Source organism: Scomber scombrus, chromosome 22 (assembly GCF_963691925.1).
Source record: "Scomber scombrus chromosome 22, fScoSco1.1, whole genome shotgun sequence".
In the NCBI taxonomy this organism is placed as follows: Eukaryota; Metazoa; Chordata; class Actinopteri; order Scombriformes; family Scombridae; genus Scomber; species Scomber scombrus.
In genome coordinates this window covers 6,118,358-6,135,977 of record NC_084991.1, presented here as the reverse complement: position 1 = coordinate 6,135,977, position 17,620 = coordinate 6,118,358, and the positions used below count along the sequence as shown (strand labels likewise).

The window sequence follows — 17,620 nt, the reverse complement described above, 5'->3', positions numbered from 1 at the left end:
TTACCTAATTGGCCTATATAAGTCATGTGACATACCCCTGAATCTATGTGACTGTCTTGTGTGTCATTATTTGGTTATTCAAATGTTGGTCTGACAGACAGGTGTACCTGGATGTGGTGCTGTCGACCCTGAACCAAGGGTGTCTTTGATGGGGACATCTCTATTACACCCAATAATGTTCAGTTTCCTTTTAACTCAGATATTAAACATTTAAAAATCCTCTCCTGACACATTTTAGGATGTATATAAAATACTTTGAATAATAATTTGTATCTGATATATTACAAAAAACGTTATATTATCTTGTTAATATCCTTAAAATGACATCTCCTCCTTCTCCCTCATTAAAAAGTCAAGAATCTATAAATATGCAAATACTTTTCATTTCAAAAGTTTAACTGCTGGACACAAGAAGATGTCCTACTCCACTATAAAGTCCATTCTTAGTGTTTGCACTGGACGCTTCAAGTCTTCACATCACTTTTGTGTAAGATGAATATTGGCCTGGGATTAGCTTCATGCATGTAGGCGTGCCCCTTAAAATTGGATTTTCAGTGGGCTCAGAGAAACTTACAACTTTCAGCAGATGAATGTGAAAACAGCCTTCTAGTGTCAAACTCTGCACATACATAATCTGTGTGCACATAGACAGATGCTACTGGATGTGCTGCTCTTGACCCTGAACCAAGGATTTCTCTAATGGAGACTTGGTATCATTTCATTACACCCAGTAATGTTCACTAAGCTCATAGATATTAAATATTTAAGACTTCATTTGTCATTGTGCTAACTTGTTGCTGGAATTCATTTCAAAGCATAAGGACATATAACATGCTGATAATATTTATATTCACTTTTATTTTATTTTTTTTAACATAATGGATACAGTGTCCTTGCATGTTTGACTTGCTCATTCATTTGCCACCTTATCTGCACTGTTCACTTTATAACCATGTTTGCTCCACTACCATTTTGCTCTTATCAATAGTTCTATAATGTTCATATTATTTACAACTGCTATTTAAATACTGTTGTCAGCTTATCTAATGTTCATTTTACAACCATATTTACACTTTTGCTTTTTATCAATAGTTTTGCATTATTTTTTTATTGGCTCTTCCATTCATAGATATGGATATATGTTTTCTAAAAATGTGCTTAGCTTTTATACTGTAATTCCTTGTATTGTACACTGCCTGGGAGTTTGACACAATATTTCACTATATGTATTTATCTCTTGACTACTTAAAGTTTTCCTTAACACTTTTATACGTTTAAGTTGTTTTTGTTTTTTTGTTTTTTACAAAAACTAAGACTAAAACTGGCAGTGCAAAAAAAATAAAAAATCTGTTAACTGAAATATAAAATAAAAACAATAGGTAAAAAACTCAATAAAAACTACAATGAACAATACAAAACAAACTAAAACAAAACAGAATTGCAGATAAAATGGCTTTGCACAATTGGTACTTTTAATAAGCAATGACTTGGTAAACCACTAAGACTGAAACTAAATAAAAACTAAAACTAGTCAATTCCTCAAAATAAAAATAAAACTATTTAATCACTTGTTTAATTAACTAAAAACTAAACTGGAATACAACAAATAACAACTAAATAACTAAATAAAAATAAAAACTAATGACAATTTCAAAACCCTGCTTGTAATTAAGTATATGTATTTAAGTATTTATTTTGACTACTACCACATCAGGATATGTCTTCACGTAAATGGTTGTAGTCCTCTCTGTAATGCTCGGCGGCTCCGGCAGGGGGCGCCAGTTGCACCAACTCTCAGCCAGACCGCGAGACATGTGGCTGGGACTTTCTGAAAGCTCCGCTTCGCTCTTAGCCATAAACAAGTACCGGAGAGTGCGATTCGTCAGCATTTCACAGCAAGAGTTGGGACACTAATAACAATTTAGCAGGTGCAGACCGGCCGCAGCAGCACTTTAAAAGGTGAGTAACCACAATCGCCGCTAGCTAACTAACGTAAGAGCTAACTACTAGCTGGCTAAAGCGACGTAAGCAGGTGCTGTTGTTCAAAGAGGCTAGTTAGCTTCGAGCTAAACTCGAGCTAGCTCGCTGGCTAACTTATGACCTTCAATGCAATCTTCGAGGCTAATATTAGACACTATTTAGCCATGTTTGTTGCCGTGCTAACAACCGCCAGCTAGCTCTTATGTAGCTGTGTTTTTAGCTCGCTGTAGCTGCTCGGCTAACTAACAACAATCGTGTTGTCACCGTCGTGTTGGCACTGCTTGATCAAGTTGGTGCTAGTTTCTTAGCCAGGCCGTGCTTTCACAAGTAGCGTTATCTATCTTCCAACGCAAGTACGATTTAGTTAACCATACAATCACGCCATTTAATGTAACGCGGTGTTCTCATCTCTCTTGAGGGTTGCGTGCCTATAAGTTAGCCGGTAGTATTGGTTAAATGGGTGTCTGACTAAACGGAAAACACAGTTGACGTGACAGTTGGAGCACAAGGATTGAGATTGATTGCCTGTGTTGACTTGGTTTATTTTAAGTGTTTACAGAGCTTGCACTTTCGCTCCCAGTTACCAAAGCTGTGGGCCGGAGTTTAACTTTGAATACATGTCATAATTAAAGCGATTAAAGCTGGTTTGGGATCGGCAATCAGATGCTTTAAATCTCTGGCTCAGATTGGTTTCCTGCTCACTGTCAGACAAGTGTTGATGGTATGCTGTGGTGAGGTTGGTTCACCATGACCGTAGAGATAAACAACAGGGAAGAAGAGGGGATTATACAGCCTGAAAAACAAAAGATGAAATTGTTCCGCACCACCGTTTGTCACTTTCACCAGTAGTGATTCAAAGTTTCACTTGTTTAGAAATATTTCACTTTCATTTCCTCAGTTAAGTATATTCCCATGAAGTTTAGACATATATGAGCTTATATGTCAGCTGTTAAATTGCAAAATACTGCAGTGGAGAAACACCAAAATTAAATTTCAGGTGATTTAGAAAATATTAATATTGGCTTTTTTTTATTAGATTTTTAAAGTCAACTATTGATTTCAAATATTGATAGTGTTACTGGTTGCAACACTTCAGCATGATCAGCATTTCACACTGCTTGCTTTGTGTGTATAACAGTGTAATATCCAATGAGATTTCATTTGCAATTTTTACAGTAGAGGCCGACCGATATATCAGATGATGTATTGGTATTGGCATATATGTTATTTAATGTTTTTTGTTTTACTTTTTATCTTTGATCCCTATTCTCAATTCAAGTTTAATATATGTTACATAATATACATTTTAATATACAGTACCAGTAAAAAGTTTGGACACACTTTCCCATTCACATCAATGAGAAAGTGTGTCCACATTTTTGACTGGTACTGTATACAAAGATATATTTAATTTTTCCCATGCGTCTTTGATATATGGCTGAAAGGATTAATCAGTTATCAGTATTCTTGTTGGTTGATTTTCTTTTGACCACTTGATTAATCAACCGGTCGTTTCACCACAAAAAAATGTCCTCGTTTATCGTGTAGTAAGTGTGCAGGGATTTATGTATGTCTGTGTAAACTGCAGACAGTATTAATTGAGAGAGAGAGTGAGAGTGGGATTGTCATGAGTCAGCTATGGGCTGATGTAGGTCTTCCAGTAAAAAGTGGATGTAAGCTTATATATGGTGTGTGTACATCAACAGAGCAGTTTCTCATGCTCCATGACTGGGTAATAATTGTTTCATAAGATTATCTGCCCAGACAAAAATACAATCCTAGCAGAAATGTTGAAGTACACTTACAGAAAATGACTGAAATAATGTCCATTGGCAGCTCCAGTCTATAAATATGCTTTAGCTTTATAATCTGAATCCATTTTCTGTGATTACTGCTCCTTCCAGCTACTCTATTGATTCTTGAAAACTGAGCTTGTAATATTTCTGTTGGCTTCTGTGATTGAATAAGAAGATATTTATTGATGGTAATGTGGCATCAAGCTGTTTTTTATAGATAGATAAATAGATAGATATACTTTATGGATCATTCACAGGAAATTGCTTGGTTTGCAGCAGCTACAGCCACACAAAACATCACATAGTAACACATCTCTGACAATCCAATGGAAAAAAACCTATTACTAAAAATATCCAAAAGTTGTACAAATAAAAGTGTATATATGTAATAAATAATACAATTATCGTTAAAGTGCCAGTACAATTGACTGCAGTATGTAAAAGATATACCACCTGTGTACACAGCACATAGTCTAAAATAAAACCAGACTGTGGACACTACAGCAGGGCAGAAATGTCAATAATGTGACATAAGACTAGATCATCTGACCTATTGGTTATCAGTGGTGTGATGTAGCTCATTTGTTGTTCTCCAGTTCTTCTGTTTAAGTGCATTTCTGAATTTGTGTCTATTTAGTAGTTTTAATTTAACCAAATGCTTTCACCTGTTTGGTCAATATAGTTAGAGGGATGTACACAATTAGTCTACATGTCCATTAAACGTTGCTATCCTCACTAGTTGGCACCTGGAATGCTAGTCGGGCAAACTTCTTGCGTTTACCCAATGAAAATGCCATCGTAATAAGGCACGTTTTCTAATCATTTTGAATATTGTTTTCAATAAATGTTTCAATAAGTGTTTAATTTGTTAGCTTTTATATAGTGAGTTCTCAGGTCTACATAATGCACGTTGCAAAGTCCCACACATTTCAGCAGCATTTAAAATACAATTTGTTCATTGAAGATTGCGAATAATGGCTTCAAATGGCTCTTACAATATACACAATGTTTTTTGGACAATGTTTAACTGTATAAATTAAATTGTGCTCAAGTGTGACTATGTTTGAGTGTTTTTCTCAATTTTAGACACTTTTAGGAACGAGAGACACAGGCAGCAGGCAGAGAGCGGGAGATTTTTTTTCCAAAAACAAATACCAAGACCCGGGGAGACATGAAAGCAGCTGCTCACTTTACAGCTATGTGTGTTTACAGCAGAGAGCAGGAGAGAGGACAGATGTGTCATTGTGAAGGAGTTCTGCATTTCCGACGCCGCTTTAAAATAATAAATAAATAAATAAAATAATTAAATGAACACATGTGCAACGACTATTTGATTTATGGCTTGAACTAACTAAACCAGAAAAACGGGTCCACCTTAACAAAAATAGAACATCAAAACATAAGTTCTGCTCTGATGTGTTACAGTAAGTGGTGGAGATGCTGCATATTGCCAAACATTAGCCATGTTGGTAGAGCTGGGACCATATGGCAAAAATATATATTATGTTAATATTAATGTTAAGATGATATTGACAGTATATGTTTTGTTTTTCTCCCCAAAGCTAGCCATAAATGCTTAAATAAATACAACTAAACTACACTGAAGAAAAGTAAGGATTAATCAAAGATGCTGTATTGAATTTCACTGAACCATGACACACATTAAGATTAAAACATGACTTAATGTAGAAAATATAGACATTAAAGCTTGCCATACAAGATATAATAAAATAAACCATTTCCCATCATCTCTTATAAACCAAAACCAAGTGCAAACTGTGGCACATTTTAGTTTTGTAAACATATAAATAATTTGTAATATAAACTTTTAAATTAGTTGTACCTTAGGGCACAGGAACAGTATATAACAGTACTGAGTTTGACTGTATGTAGATTTTGGTACTGCTGGAGTTGCAGAAAGCCACATTTTCATGCAGTTGACACTGACTCGCATGGCCAGTTTTCAGGTGTGCAAATAGGCTGTTTGTGGCGAAGGGTTGCAACCTCGGCCGTTATGAATCATTTGCAAATCTTGCAAAGTATATTCTGCTGTGTGGTGTCCTTTTTTTTTTGGTTCCACATCTAACATCGGAAACATCTCTATCCGGATCAGACCAGACAAACATTTTCAACATCCCTGTGATAATCACTTATGAGATTTGCAGTCAAATAATCTGGTGTGTGTCCCGGGAACATCGTCACTGTTGATGTTCAGCCTCAAAACTGCCTGAAGCCAGCTCTTTGAGCTCTAACATGTCCTTCCTCTGGGTCCTCTGTAGCACTCATCACTTTAGAGACTAAATGATCCATAGGTTTTAAAGACTAGAAGTGGTTTTGCTTTCTTTCTTCCAAACGTGTAGTTTGCTTAGTCATAACAAATATGATCACTTGACTATCCTCTTATCTCAAACTTATCTGGATTTTATGACTTTCACTTGGCTGAAAAAAGAGCTTGATAATCAAACTGTTTGTTTAAGTGGCTTTAATCTTTTCAGAGCAGATAAAGCTGCTAGAGGAAGTGGTGTGACAGTATATGTAAAATCATCTCTCAATTTCTAAATATTTAGAATTGATTCGACTTAAAAATTGATCTGGACCATAATAATTCAGTTATAATAATTGGTGTTTACAGACCACCTCCTGCCCCCTCAGAAGCCTTAGAAAATTAGTTGAATTTACAGTTTATTTCACATCCCACCCAGCCCAACCTGAAGGATTCCTCCAAGTCCAGCTTTAACGACTTACCATTATTAAACAGAACAGAAGAAACTCCGAACTATTTGATAAGCAGGCCTTTCTACATGACCTTTACTTGAGTCCGATCGCTGACACTCTGAAGATCCCTGATCCTGAATTAGCTTTAATTCATCGTACCAAGGTTTTAGATAAGCAAGCATCTTTTATTCCAGAAACAAAGCTTGAGCTCTGACTAGACTCACCAAAGAGCTTCGTCATTGGCCTGCCTTCAGGCAGTCAAGGAATAAGTGCAGTGCTGCTGTCAGAAAAGCCTCAAACTGACCATTATCTGCACTCCTTCCTCTCAGCTCTAGCTCTCTTCCTCTATATGTTAATGGCTCAGCCTGCAGGTGCAGGACAGGTCTGCTTTCTGTTACTGTGGCCCACATACTTTGAATATGCTTTAAAAAAAACTTCAAGTTGAGTCATTTAATACCACTGAGTCAATTCCAAGGTTCTATCGCCGATTTTATTGATTGTAATAGTTATTGCTTTTAATATTTTAATTGTTCTTATTTTATTCATTTATTTGTGTCATTGACAATTCCTGCACTTTAACCTATAAGCTTGTTTTGAATTTATGTCGTCATGTAATCGTATTTAATTGCTACCTCCGAGCTCTCTTTGGTGACTGTAATTGCGTCTGCTCTTAATGTTTGTTTGTATCTCAGCAAACGAGCAAAAACAGGTCTTTTATTATACTTTTTCCCCCTGCTAATCATTCAGCTTTAGAGTGAAGTACCTAACATACTTCATCTGATAAGCTGACATCAATTCTTTTGTGTCCACAACATGTAATTCTTCTCTCCGTCTCTTCTGTCTTCTAGTGGTGATCAGGACAGCCCGGGCCTGGACATGACTGGAGCTGGAAGTGGTAAGACTTGACTCATTACAATCATGTAATATGATTGTAATGAGTGCTCCATCAGTATGCACTTCTTACTTACCAGATCTAAGCCTTAAATAAAAAACTTGTGTGTGTTTCTTCTCTGGGGTCTTTAGGCGGCCAGGGCCCTCCTGATGGGACAGATGCCGAGGAGGCGGAGAAGTGTCCTATCTGCCTGGGCGTCCTGGCTGGTGGCGAGCTCGCCATGCCCGACAGCTGCTGCCATGTCTTCTGCCTAAGATGTCTCCTCACATGGGCAGAGGTGACAGTCAACGCTATTACGTTAAATTTAGAATTCTATGAACGCTGTGATAAAGTAGTGAGGAGGTAGTGACACAGAAGTAGTGAGCTGGTTTTTAACCAATATAGATTGAAGAGCATTATCCCAGGGTGTAACTGTGTTTACAGCAGTTTAATAGAACTCTATTGTGTGTTGGAAGCTTAATTTCTACACTGTCATGAAAATGTAAATTCTATGTAGGGCTGGGCGATAAATAATCATCAGTAATGTGGATATAATGACTAAATGGGTAAAGGTCAATTACACCACTCTCCATAATGCAGCCTTTAAAATCATAAAAGACTAAATTTACGATGTATCACAGTATTACGATATCTAAACAATGACGATGTCTAGTCTCATATCACAATATTGATAACATTTTGATGTATTGCCGTGCCCTCAATTATATTCTTTCTGGTCACATTCATTTTGAAATCATTTGTTTTAATATTTGAGGCCAAAGTAGTTAAAGGCCACTGCTGATTTTTTGCCTTGTGCCATTAAACGTAATTAAATTAAATTTGATCGTTTGCATGCAAAAAATAGTATTTAGTATCTCACCCAGAATGTGAAAAATGTTGGTGTGGAAGAGATTAAGGCAGTTAGACCAGTATTAATTGATGTGTGCTGTTACTATGACATGTTAATAATGTTTTGCTTGTTTACTTAAAAGTTGCAGGTGGCTCCTTCGTGCCCGGTGGACAGGAGACCTTTCAGTAATGTTTACAGATGGGACGGACATCTCAGCTGTGTGCAGGTCAGTCTGCTTTCTATTCATGTTCCATCTGAGTTGAAGACATCAGGCTCCTTTTTCCTCCTTCTGAATAAGTCATTTGCCATCGCTGCTGTTCATTCACGTCCAATCCATCACAGTAAATCAAAAGCTTCATTTTAAGTGGGGTGTAAATGATGTCCTCTTCTGTTAATGAAAAAGTTGTTATCACTGGGACGTCCTGGTGGCCTTCCTTTGACTAGGGACTTTTGTTGCATGTCGTGCCTTTCTCTCTCTCTCCATGTTTCTGGTCATCTTAACTAAACCAATCAGCATGTGGTTTGTCATCTGTTTCTCTGCTCTTTTGCATTTAATCTTTAAACAAAGAGAAGAAGAATAGCTGCAAATCCTCACAATTGACAGGCTGTATTTAATCGGGCCATCACTTTTTATTCAACTCTTGCTTGAACATGGGAATAAATATTCAAAATGTAATATCCTGTGTGAAGTCAAAATGTACATACTATAAAGGCAACAGGCTGTTTGAAATAGTTTGTCTTGTGATCCAGCTGAGGTTGTCCTTAAAATGTACTATGAGATTGACCTATCAAATGCTCTTTAACCCATAAGTAAACTAAGCTAATAAATAAAAATGGACTGGACGCAAGTGAGCAAAGCCGTGCTGATTGGATAAGCATGACAATGAAGCATCTGAGAAGCAGTGTGTGGAAGTATCTTGGGCGTTTCATCACTCTGCGCAATCACTTCAGCGTAATGTAGAATTAAAAACATATTTTAGCACCCAAACTAAATGTGTCTTTTAATCCGTGTTGTTTCAAGGTTCCGTTCAGGAAGCTGCCAACTGAACCTGACGCTGAGAGTTGCTGCTGTAGAAACCCTGAACAGAAAGCCTGTCTCAAGTGAGTCTCACTTTTTCTTTGAAGCTAGTTTAAAACGACTTCACAGAAGCAGAAGAAGATAACATAATAAACTGTTTGTTTGAATATAAAATCAACTTCTTTGGAAACCAATTCGAGAACAATTTCAATGTTTTTTTGCTCTCCAGAAGAAAGCCTGGTAGAAGACTGAGGCGGCAAAAGGTGGAGATGGCAGCTGATTCCAAAACAAAAGGACTTGTGAGGAAATGTAAGTTAGAAACTTTTAAGTACGTGTGACCAACAAGCATGTTTTCAGCAATGTCTAATAGTCTTTAAATGTCCCTCCAGGTAACAATGACGACCCCTCATCTCTGAGCAGAAAAAAGGTGTGTTTTGATTTCTTACACATTAGTTATAAAGCCACATGCTTTGGTTTTCGGTGTTGAATCTCACCACTGTTTGATGTGTTTGATCCAGGTGAGAGGAACAGAGTGCTGTGCTTGGTCACCGTCTCCCTGTGTCTCGACAACTACATCGACACAGGACATGTAAGTTAGGCTTCCTTTGATTCATTATTACAGTAATACATGGAAATAAGCTAGTTTTGGTATGATGATGATTGTTGAGCAGAAGTTGCTAGACTTGCTAGTTTCCCGCTCTTTTACCTTTCAAAGAGAATGTAACTGCTTGGTTTAGAGAGAGAGCAGTAGATCAGAGGGTAGTGTGTTTTAAGAAAGCCCCCTGCTGGAGAGTAAGGCACATTACTTCAAATAGTCTGTTTGCAATATTGAATTTGAATAGATCGCATATTTATTTTTTTCTCACAGCCCTCTACCAGCTGCACACCTATTTCCAATCAGTGTCAAAGATTGACACAATTTATTGTAAGCAACAAAGTAAACCTGCAGCATCTTGTTTAGGAGTGATTTAACATTTTATGATTCAGACTAACTGGATTATATGTTTACAGATTAAATGTTTTAACACTGGGTAAGTACTTCATAAATAACCCGTACCTTGTTTTAATCCTTGTGCAGTGCAGAGCCTGTGTGGGTGACAGAGGACATACCCTATGACACCGGGTTCAAACAGTGCAAACCCCAGGCGCAAGATAATCCGTGGCTTTCTCCTGCTGCTCCCATCACTGCTAATGGCACCTCAAGGTAATGAAATACCAACTGACCAATAATATGGCTTTGCTCGCTCCTGATGTTCCAGCAATATGTGGGATTATTTTTTACTGTGAATAACCCTTCCAAGGACATTGTTCATACCAAACACGTTGGAAGCCGTTTTCTACGTCTCTATCCTCTTTTCTACAGTCCCCGCTGAGCTTAAGTCACAGAGATTTAGAAAAGGAGATTATAAGTGATGTCAGTTTTTTGACACCTGCCATTTAAGTTTTATGGATGTTTATTTTTGTGCTCATCATGCTGTCCAATTGTCATGCACAATAATCAGCATCCATCCAAACTGGACATTTTACACACTGTACATGACCTGATTTGTTGAATTGTCACAGTAGTAAAACTCAGTGTAAGGTTGTAATGAAATTGTAAAAGAATGATTAAGAGATATTACTAATTCAGTCACTGAGCTGAAATCTGACAACGCTATTTCTGCTGGTATTACAGGCAGAGTTTCCATCCCAGTAATTGGAACCACGGCCCGAATCCATTTGGACTCTGCTCATCTCCCTTTACCTCCACTTCACTGTTTGGCCCTGGTCATTTTGGTGAGTCATGTCTGACAGGTTTTTGTGTCAATTAAATTGTTTTAATTTTGTCAGTATGATGGTGGCAGATAAAAACATGTGTACACATTTATATGAGCGAAACACAGGGGTAAAATATGTGCAAATGATTTACAAAAATATGGAAGTAGGCCTCTTCAAGAGCAAATGTTTAATAAGATTTTAAATTCAAACTAATATTTGACTCTTGTCATTTTTTGTTGAAGGGAATATAAACTCTAATATTACTGCTGCTATTGTGCATATTTTTCAATTTTTAAAAAGGCGACATTTTTGGACATATTTTTGAAAACGAGCATAACCCTGTATAGCCTACCCTCAAAATTTGGACCCATTGTGCTGTTTGCTTTCTACCTAGAAAGTGAAAGCAAGTTAGCCTAGCTTGCTAACGATGGTAGTAATTCCCACTAGAAGTTGCTTTTCATTCATGTTATTTCAGTAGCTTGTTATGTCATCACGGCTACCACACACTGCTGTGATTATCCCCATTATCTGGAGGAGGAGAGTCTAGCCAGTGTCTCCCCTTCATGGGTCTAGTTGAAGTGATTGCAAATAACCAGTCAAAAATCATCCAGTGGTTATGTAACCTCAGTATTATATGTATTATTCAACAGACACCATGACGCAGACCCATATAGATCTCTCAGAATATTGTAGGGAGTGCTCAACCCACATACATGACTAAGAAAAAGCTAACAACAACTTCAGCTCACCAGCTGGTTAAATGTCTGTGTGGCTGTTAACATTTACGTTATACTACAAAGAATTTTTAGTGCCCTTCCACACAGATATTACACCAATCAAATTACCAGTACCAACACTGTCACTAGTACTAATACTGTTAAGTCAGAAAAATAAAGAAATCTTAAATTTGACTTGAATACACTAGTCAAACACAAAGCATGCATTTCATCAAATTGTTAAAAACAACCAGGGTCTCCTGTATCTCATATAGTTTGTCTTCTACAGTGTTTCAGGGTGTAGTCTGCGCCATCACTTGTCCAAAAGGAGGAGAGAAGAGAGGCGGCCGAGCCTCAACCTCTAAAGCTCCCACCAAAGAGGCCGAGTCTAGACCATCCAGACGATCTGGACGCAACAATAAAACCCAGGAAGAGCCTCCTGCGTCTGACCCACCATCACCGCCACAGTCTGGTTCGTCAGACTCTGACTCATCCAACAGCCAGCCCAGCAAGCCAGGCAGGGCTTCTCAGGTGCCAGCCAAGAGGAAGGGTAAACAGGTAACAAACCGCAAGGCCAGTGGGAAACGGAAAGCCCCAACAAGAAAAAAGCGCTCTCCTGAATTTGTCAGTAGCCCAGCAAGTGAGGAGGAAGATGGTGATGGAGGAGACAATACTGAGAAGGAGGATGAAGAAGATAAAACTGAAGTGGAGCAAGAGATAAATAATTTGGAGCAGCAGGATTCTGACGCTGAAGGAAGCCTCAATGCAGACCAGGACGGTTTCAACTCAGCTGATGAGCAAAGAGGTGCCGAACCTTCAAGCAATGACGTGGGACATGACAGCGATGAGGAACAATCTAATGATCATGAACAAGAACAGAAACCACACGAGGGAGATAACTACTTGTCTTGTTCCCCAGACTCGGCCCCGAACAGCCCCGCTTCATCTGAGGGCGACCAGAGCACAAGAGAGCAGGAGCAGCAAGGTAGCCCCATTTCCTCTGCAGATAAGCAGTCAGAGAAGAGGTCACCATCGCCCTCTGACTCTCCCAACGCACTGTTGGAGAACCTTGGGTCACCGCCCTGTGATGACCAGACTGAGCAGGATGATGAAATGGAGATTTGCGCTGAGTCAGAAGAAGGCAACGATGGAGAATCTCCAAAGGATGTGAAGACAGAATCATGTGAGAACTCTTCACAGCCTGGTTCTCCCTCAGCTGGACAAGAAGAACCAGAAGCTTCTGAGGACCCCGATGCAAAAATGTTTGGAGAAGAAGAGCCTTCAGCAGGGGACAGCTCTGGGGAAGGCACCAAGGATGACGGTCCATCCCAGGATGACACTAATGTTGTCCCTATGGATTGCAGTTCACCCATGAGTGACAATGACAGCAATCCCTTTTTGGAACCATCAAAAGAGAGCGCTGCCCCAGCTTCTGTAGAACCTCCTTCTTCTGAAAACCAAGTTGCCAAGGACGACAGCACCAAGGACCAACAGGAGAGAGAAGGGAGTCAAGAGAGGAAGAACGGCCGACAGCGGCGCTCTCGCTTCCACTCTCCAACCTCCACCTGGTCACCCAAGAGGGAGTCCAGACGAGATACATCAAGACGTTCGCGCTCGCGGTCTAGAGAGCGTGACGGCAGCCCACCTTCCAGCCGCTCCTCCCGCGCTCGGAGCAGAGAAAGAGACAGGGACCGGGACAGCGAGAGAGACCATTCTAGGAGGGACCGTAGTCGTGAGAGGAGGAGGAGGCGATCCAGGAGTCGCTCCAGATCCAGGTCCCGGTCCCGGTCCAGATCTCGATCTAGGTCTCGTTCCAGAACAAGATCCTACAGACGGGGGGCCAGCCCTGAACGGTCGGCCTCCAGAGAGCAGTCTCCTCAGAGGAAGGATCGTAGGGGTGGTAGGAAGTCAGGTCAGGGCAGTGGGTCTGGTGGTGAGGGACGGAGGTATCATGGAGGCGCTGGCCGCTTTGAAAATGGCGTCCCTGCAGAAACTTCACCAGAACGCCAGGGCTGGTCGGATAATCCCGACTGGGTTACAGAAAAGACTCGTAGCGATAGTGAGAGCAGGAACCGTGAGAGTGGTGGCTCGCGCTGGGAAGACCGTGGATCGAGGGGCCGCGGGGGCCGTGGAGGGTTTGACCGCGGCCGAGGCGCAGGACGGGGCGGCGGCAACCGTAGCTTCTACAACCAGCAGGAAGATTCGGCAGACAACCGCTGGCAGCCCAGAAACAACTTCTCAGGTACAGGCAACAATTCAGGGAACGATGCGTACAGCCGCTTCAACGAGAACCGCGGTGGAGGACGGAGGAAAGAGTCGGATTCAGGCGACTCTATGCTCGACCGGTCAGGCTGGTCTTCGGCATCCAGCTGGGCCGTCAGGAGGACGCTACCTGCAGATGTTCAGGATTATTACTCCAAGAGGGAGAGAGGAGGACAAGGAGGCTGGAACAGACCAGAGGAGGAGCAAGCAGCAGCAGGTCAAAATCTACCCAACTCTCGCACAACAGCTGTCAAAATGAGGCTTTCCTAAGTAGTTTCTTATCATCACTACAAAAACACCCATGCTAGTGCCTGACAATACAGATATGTTTAAAAAAACCTCTAAGGTACACAGAATAGTCTTGTTTCAATTCATTGTTCTCTTTGAGGGTAGAAGTATGTATTACCCCAGGCAGCTGTGCTTCATTAGACTTTAGAGGAAAGCGTTTTCTTTGATGTTCATTAATTCCTTTTGAAAGTCTCACAAATGTTTTACTTGCACAGCTTCAACTTTTTAAATAAAAGGCTGCATGTTTGATTCTACTATTGTTCTATCTTCCTTATTCCCCAGATCCTAAAAGCGAGCCTCCCCCACAGTCCGTCCCAGGTAACGCTCCGGTGCCTGTGATGAACATGATGCCCCCTCATCCTCCTCAGCTGAATGTTGTTCATCATCACTACCCCATGCAGGGCCCTCGAGGAGCCCTGCCGGTCAGCTTGCAGCCTGCAGCGCCGTACGCCATGCCTCCTCAGGTCCCCGTGCACCTCCACCCTGCCGTGCCACTGCTTCAGGTGCCCGCCGTCGGCGCTCAGGGCCTCCCACCCCCTCCCCCACCCCCTCCACCCATGCAGCAAGGCAGCCAGACAGCAGCAGCTCAGCCCGACGGCCACACAACACAGGTATGGTGCATTGGGATGTGATGAGGCTACATTCTGTGCTTCCACTAGAATAAAGACCTGATGAAGAGCGTTCAGCCTTCTAACAATCCTCATTCCCATTCTTTGGTTTGCCCCAGATGGTGAACACCATGATGGGTTATGGAAAACCTGCCCTGCTTCCCACGCCAACCAAAGCTGGGGTTGCCATGGCGAACCAAGGCCACCAGGCAGCCAACCAGGTGCTACCATCCTCTACAACTCAGCCCGCTCATCAATATAGGGCTCAAGCTGACAGCTCGAAAAAAGAAAAGGTAACCTGCTGCCACTCCATCTCTCCAACTCTGTCACTCCATCTCTCTCATCTTTCAAGAGAAGTGTTTTGTTTATTTCACTTTCTTTGACACAATCTGATCTCCCCTTGGTCTAGAAACAACAGATCCAAGAGAGAGCTGTAAACGAAGTGAAGACAGCCATCAAACCCTATTACCAAAAGAAGGAAATCACAAAGGAGGAGTACAAGGAGATTGTCCGCAAAGCTGTAGAGAAGGTACACAGTTCTGATATGTATAATTTCTGACACCAGTTGAGGGTACGCTAAGTCCTGCCACCCCCAACTACTGTGCTTTCCTATGAAGCTTTTTGTTTTATTATAGAGATTTTCCTCTTGAAATTCTTGGGTACTAAATTTTCTCAGTTTCTCATTGCTTTTAATTTAAAAAAAAAATCCCATGTATATCTTGTCATAACCACCAGGAGGAGGTCTTGTGGATTTTCCCCAGCTGGCAGCTCATATTTCCTCTTTTTTTTTTTTTTTTTTGTCAGGTGTGTCATAGCAAGAGTGGCGAGGTGAACTCCAGTAAGGTGGCCAACCTGGTGAAGGCCTACGTGGACAAATACAAACATGCTCGCAAGAAATGAAATCCTGCTCTGTTGCTGGCGTGGCGATGCCCTCACAGACCCATTCAGCTGCTCAAGTGCAATTTCTTCTAGCTGGAATTCGGCCTCCAAACTGAAAGACAACGGAGAGCCAACACTTTCTTTTTTTTGATATCTCTACCTTTTCTTGAATGATGAAGATTTTTTTTTTCTTTTTTATAGATTTCATATTTTGTTAGAAAAAAAAAAGAATGACCCAATCAGAAATTGTAATGCAAGAGCCCTTTATTTTGCATAGATCATGTGACTTGGGGAACTACTGTAAGGAGTGCAGGGTAGCGTGGGGGGGTGGGTGGGACGGTTGATATTAAAATGTAACGCTCAAAAAAACAGCGTCTGCTCATGTAGTGGAGAAACTCTCCCAGGTTGCCGGCTGGTACGAGGAATTTCTCCTATATGGCACCCTGATTGCATTGCTTATTAATTCAATATTGTCAATGTTCTTTTTTAAAAATATTATATAATATTTCAGATGAAAGCCTAGTTTAAAAAACAGTGCATTGCCTTTATTAATCTCAGTGGCCCAATGATGCTTGTGATTGTAATCAGGGCCATGATTGGTTGAGAAGATGCAAAGTGGGATGGCCAATCACCAACGAGTGTGTTATGTAAGGCGCAGGTCCCAGGGGGACAGATCAGGTGAATTGAACCCCACGCCCTGCCTGAATGTCTAATAAATGTCAATGCGTGAACATGAACTGTGCAAAGTATCCAGAGAGTAGTGAAATAAATTAGCTGCTTCCTGACGTGCTCTGTGTGTTTGTCACAGGTTTCTCACACAGGAAGGAAACGCCTCCGATTTACATTTTATACATGGTAGGGTTTCCTTCCTTAAATTTCAGTTTAGTCTTCATCTCTGTTGCTATGATGTTTCTGCTCTGCACTTCCCAGAAGCCTTTCATTATCATCACCTTTCAAACAATGGGTGCTACTGTAATCAGTTTGTCCGCAGGGGTTTGTGCTGAATTGTCTGATGCAGTTAAAGTGTCTCTTGGGGGTTGACCACAACCCACTTACACCACAATGGCTCTTCATTTATTTTTCCAAGGAAATAACTACCAGATAAAACAACTGTTTACAGCAGCAAATGGAATAGTTTCCATTTGCTGGAAGTACAGTAGGTTGGATCACTTCATGTATAATGTTAATGATAAAAAAGTTCTACACAAATATGTATCACTTTCTTGGGCTTCCCTCTAATCTTCCTAAAGAAAAGTTAAACACTTTTAACTCTTTTGGGCCTTGTAAAGTTAATTAAATGAAATCATGTCAAGCTTAAGGGGAAAATGTGTCTTTGGTGGAGCTGCTAGCAGCTCTGCACATCTCAGATTTGTCAAGGGGCCCCAACTGTGCTGCTTTTTCACGAGAAGTCATAAGCCAAAAAGGATGAGAACTATTGCTTTTAAGTCTTTAACAAGGAATTGTATTTTCTAAGTTCATCAGATGTGTTTATATAGTCTTGATCATCAAACTATAGCTGTCAGGTATGTGTACTGCAGTGAACAAATAATAGTTACCTCTTAAATGTAGTGGAGTGGAGGTATAAAGTAGCATCACATAAGTAAAAATACATTTGCCTCAAACTAGTGCTTAATTCACAGTATTTTGTTAATTTCCACCAATGAAAAAGCTAATCAGTGTATATCCTCCTCCTGGCGGTATCTTCTGCACACATGTATTAATTATTAATTATTAGACCAATGATCCTGGCAATCAAGACTTCTGTAGACATCATGATAAAAAGGTCTCCAGCTGTGTCATGTCCTCTTCTAACCACCAGGGAGCAGCCTTGTCAAAAGAGAAGTGATGTTCATCCCACAGGAAAACGTTTCATTTTGAT

General features: G+C 40.5%; 1 protein-coding gene across 3 annotated transcripts; it reads left to right on the top strand.

The window, feature by feature from the left end:
* The first annotated feature begins 1,812 nt into the window (after positions 1-1,812).
* scaf11 (SR-related CTD-associated factor 11) lies at positions 1,813-16,923 on the top strand. 3 transcript variants are annotated; one of them, XM_062443907.1, is made up of 15 exons: positions 1,813-1,959; positions 7,340-7,386; positions 7,515-7,660; positions 8,361-8,438; positions 9,234-9,313; positions 9,460-9,539; positions 9,620-9,657; positions 9,749-9,819; positions 10,309-10,434; positions 10,906-11,006; positions 11,994-14,183; positions 14,537-14,865; positions 14,982-15,155; positions 15,272-15,391; positions 15,667-16,923. In XM_062443907.1, the coding sequence occupies exons 2-15, from the start codon at positions 7,368-7,370 to the stop codon at positions 15,760-15,762; spliced, it is 3,648 nt and encodes a 1,215-aa protein (XP_062299891.1). In that variant the 5' UTR covers positions 1,813-1,959; positions 7,340-7,367; the 3' UTR covers positions 15,763-16,923. The 3 variants fall into 3 exon arrangements, with proteins under 3 accessions (XP_062299891.1, XP_062299890.1, XP_062299889.1); XM_062443906.1 differs by having other exon boundaries at positions 8,355-8,438; positions 9,463-9,539; XM_062443905.1 differs by having other exon boundaries at positions 8,355-8,438.
* Positions 16,924-17,620: the final 697 nt, after the last annotated feature.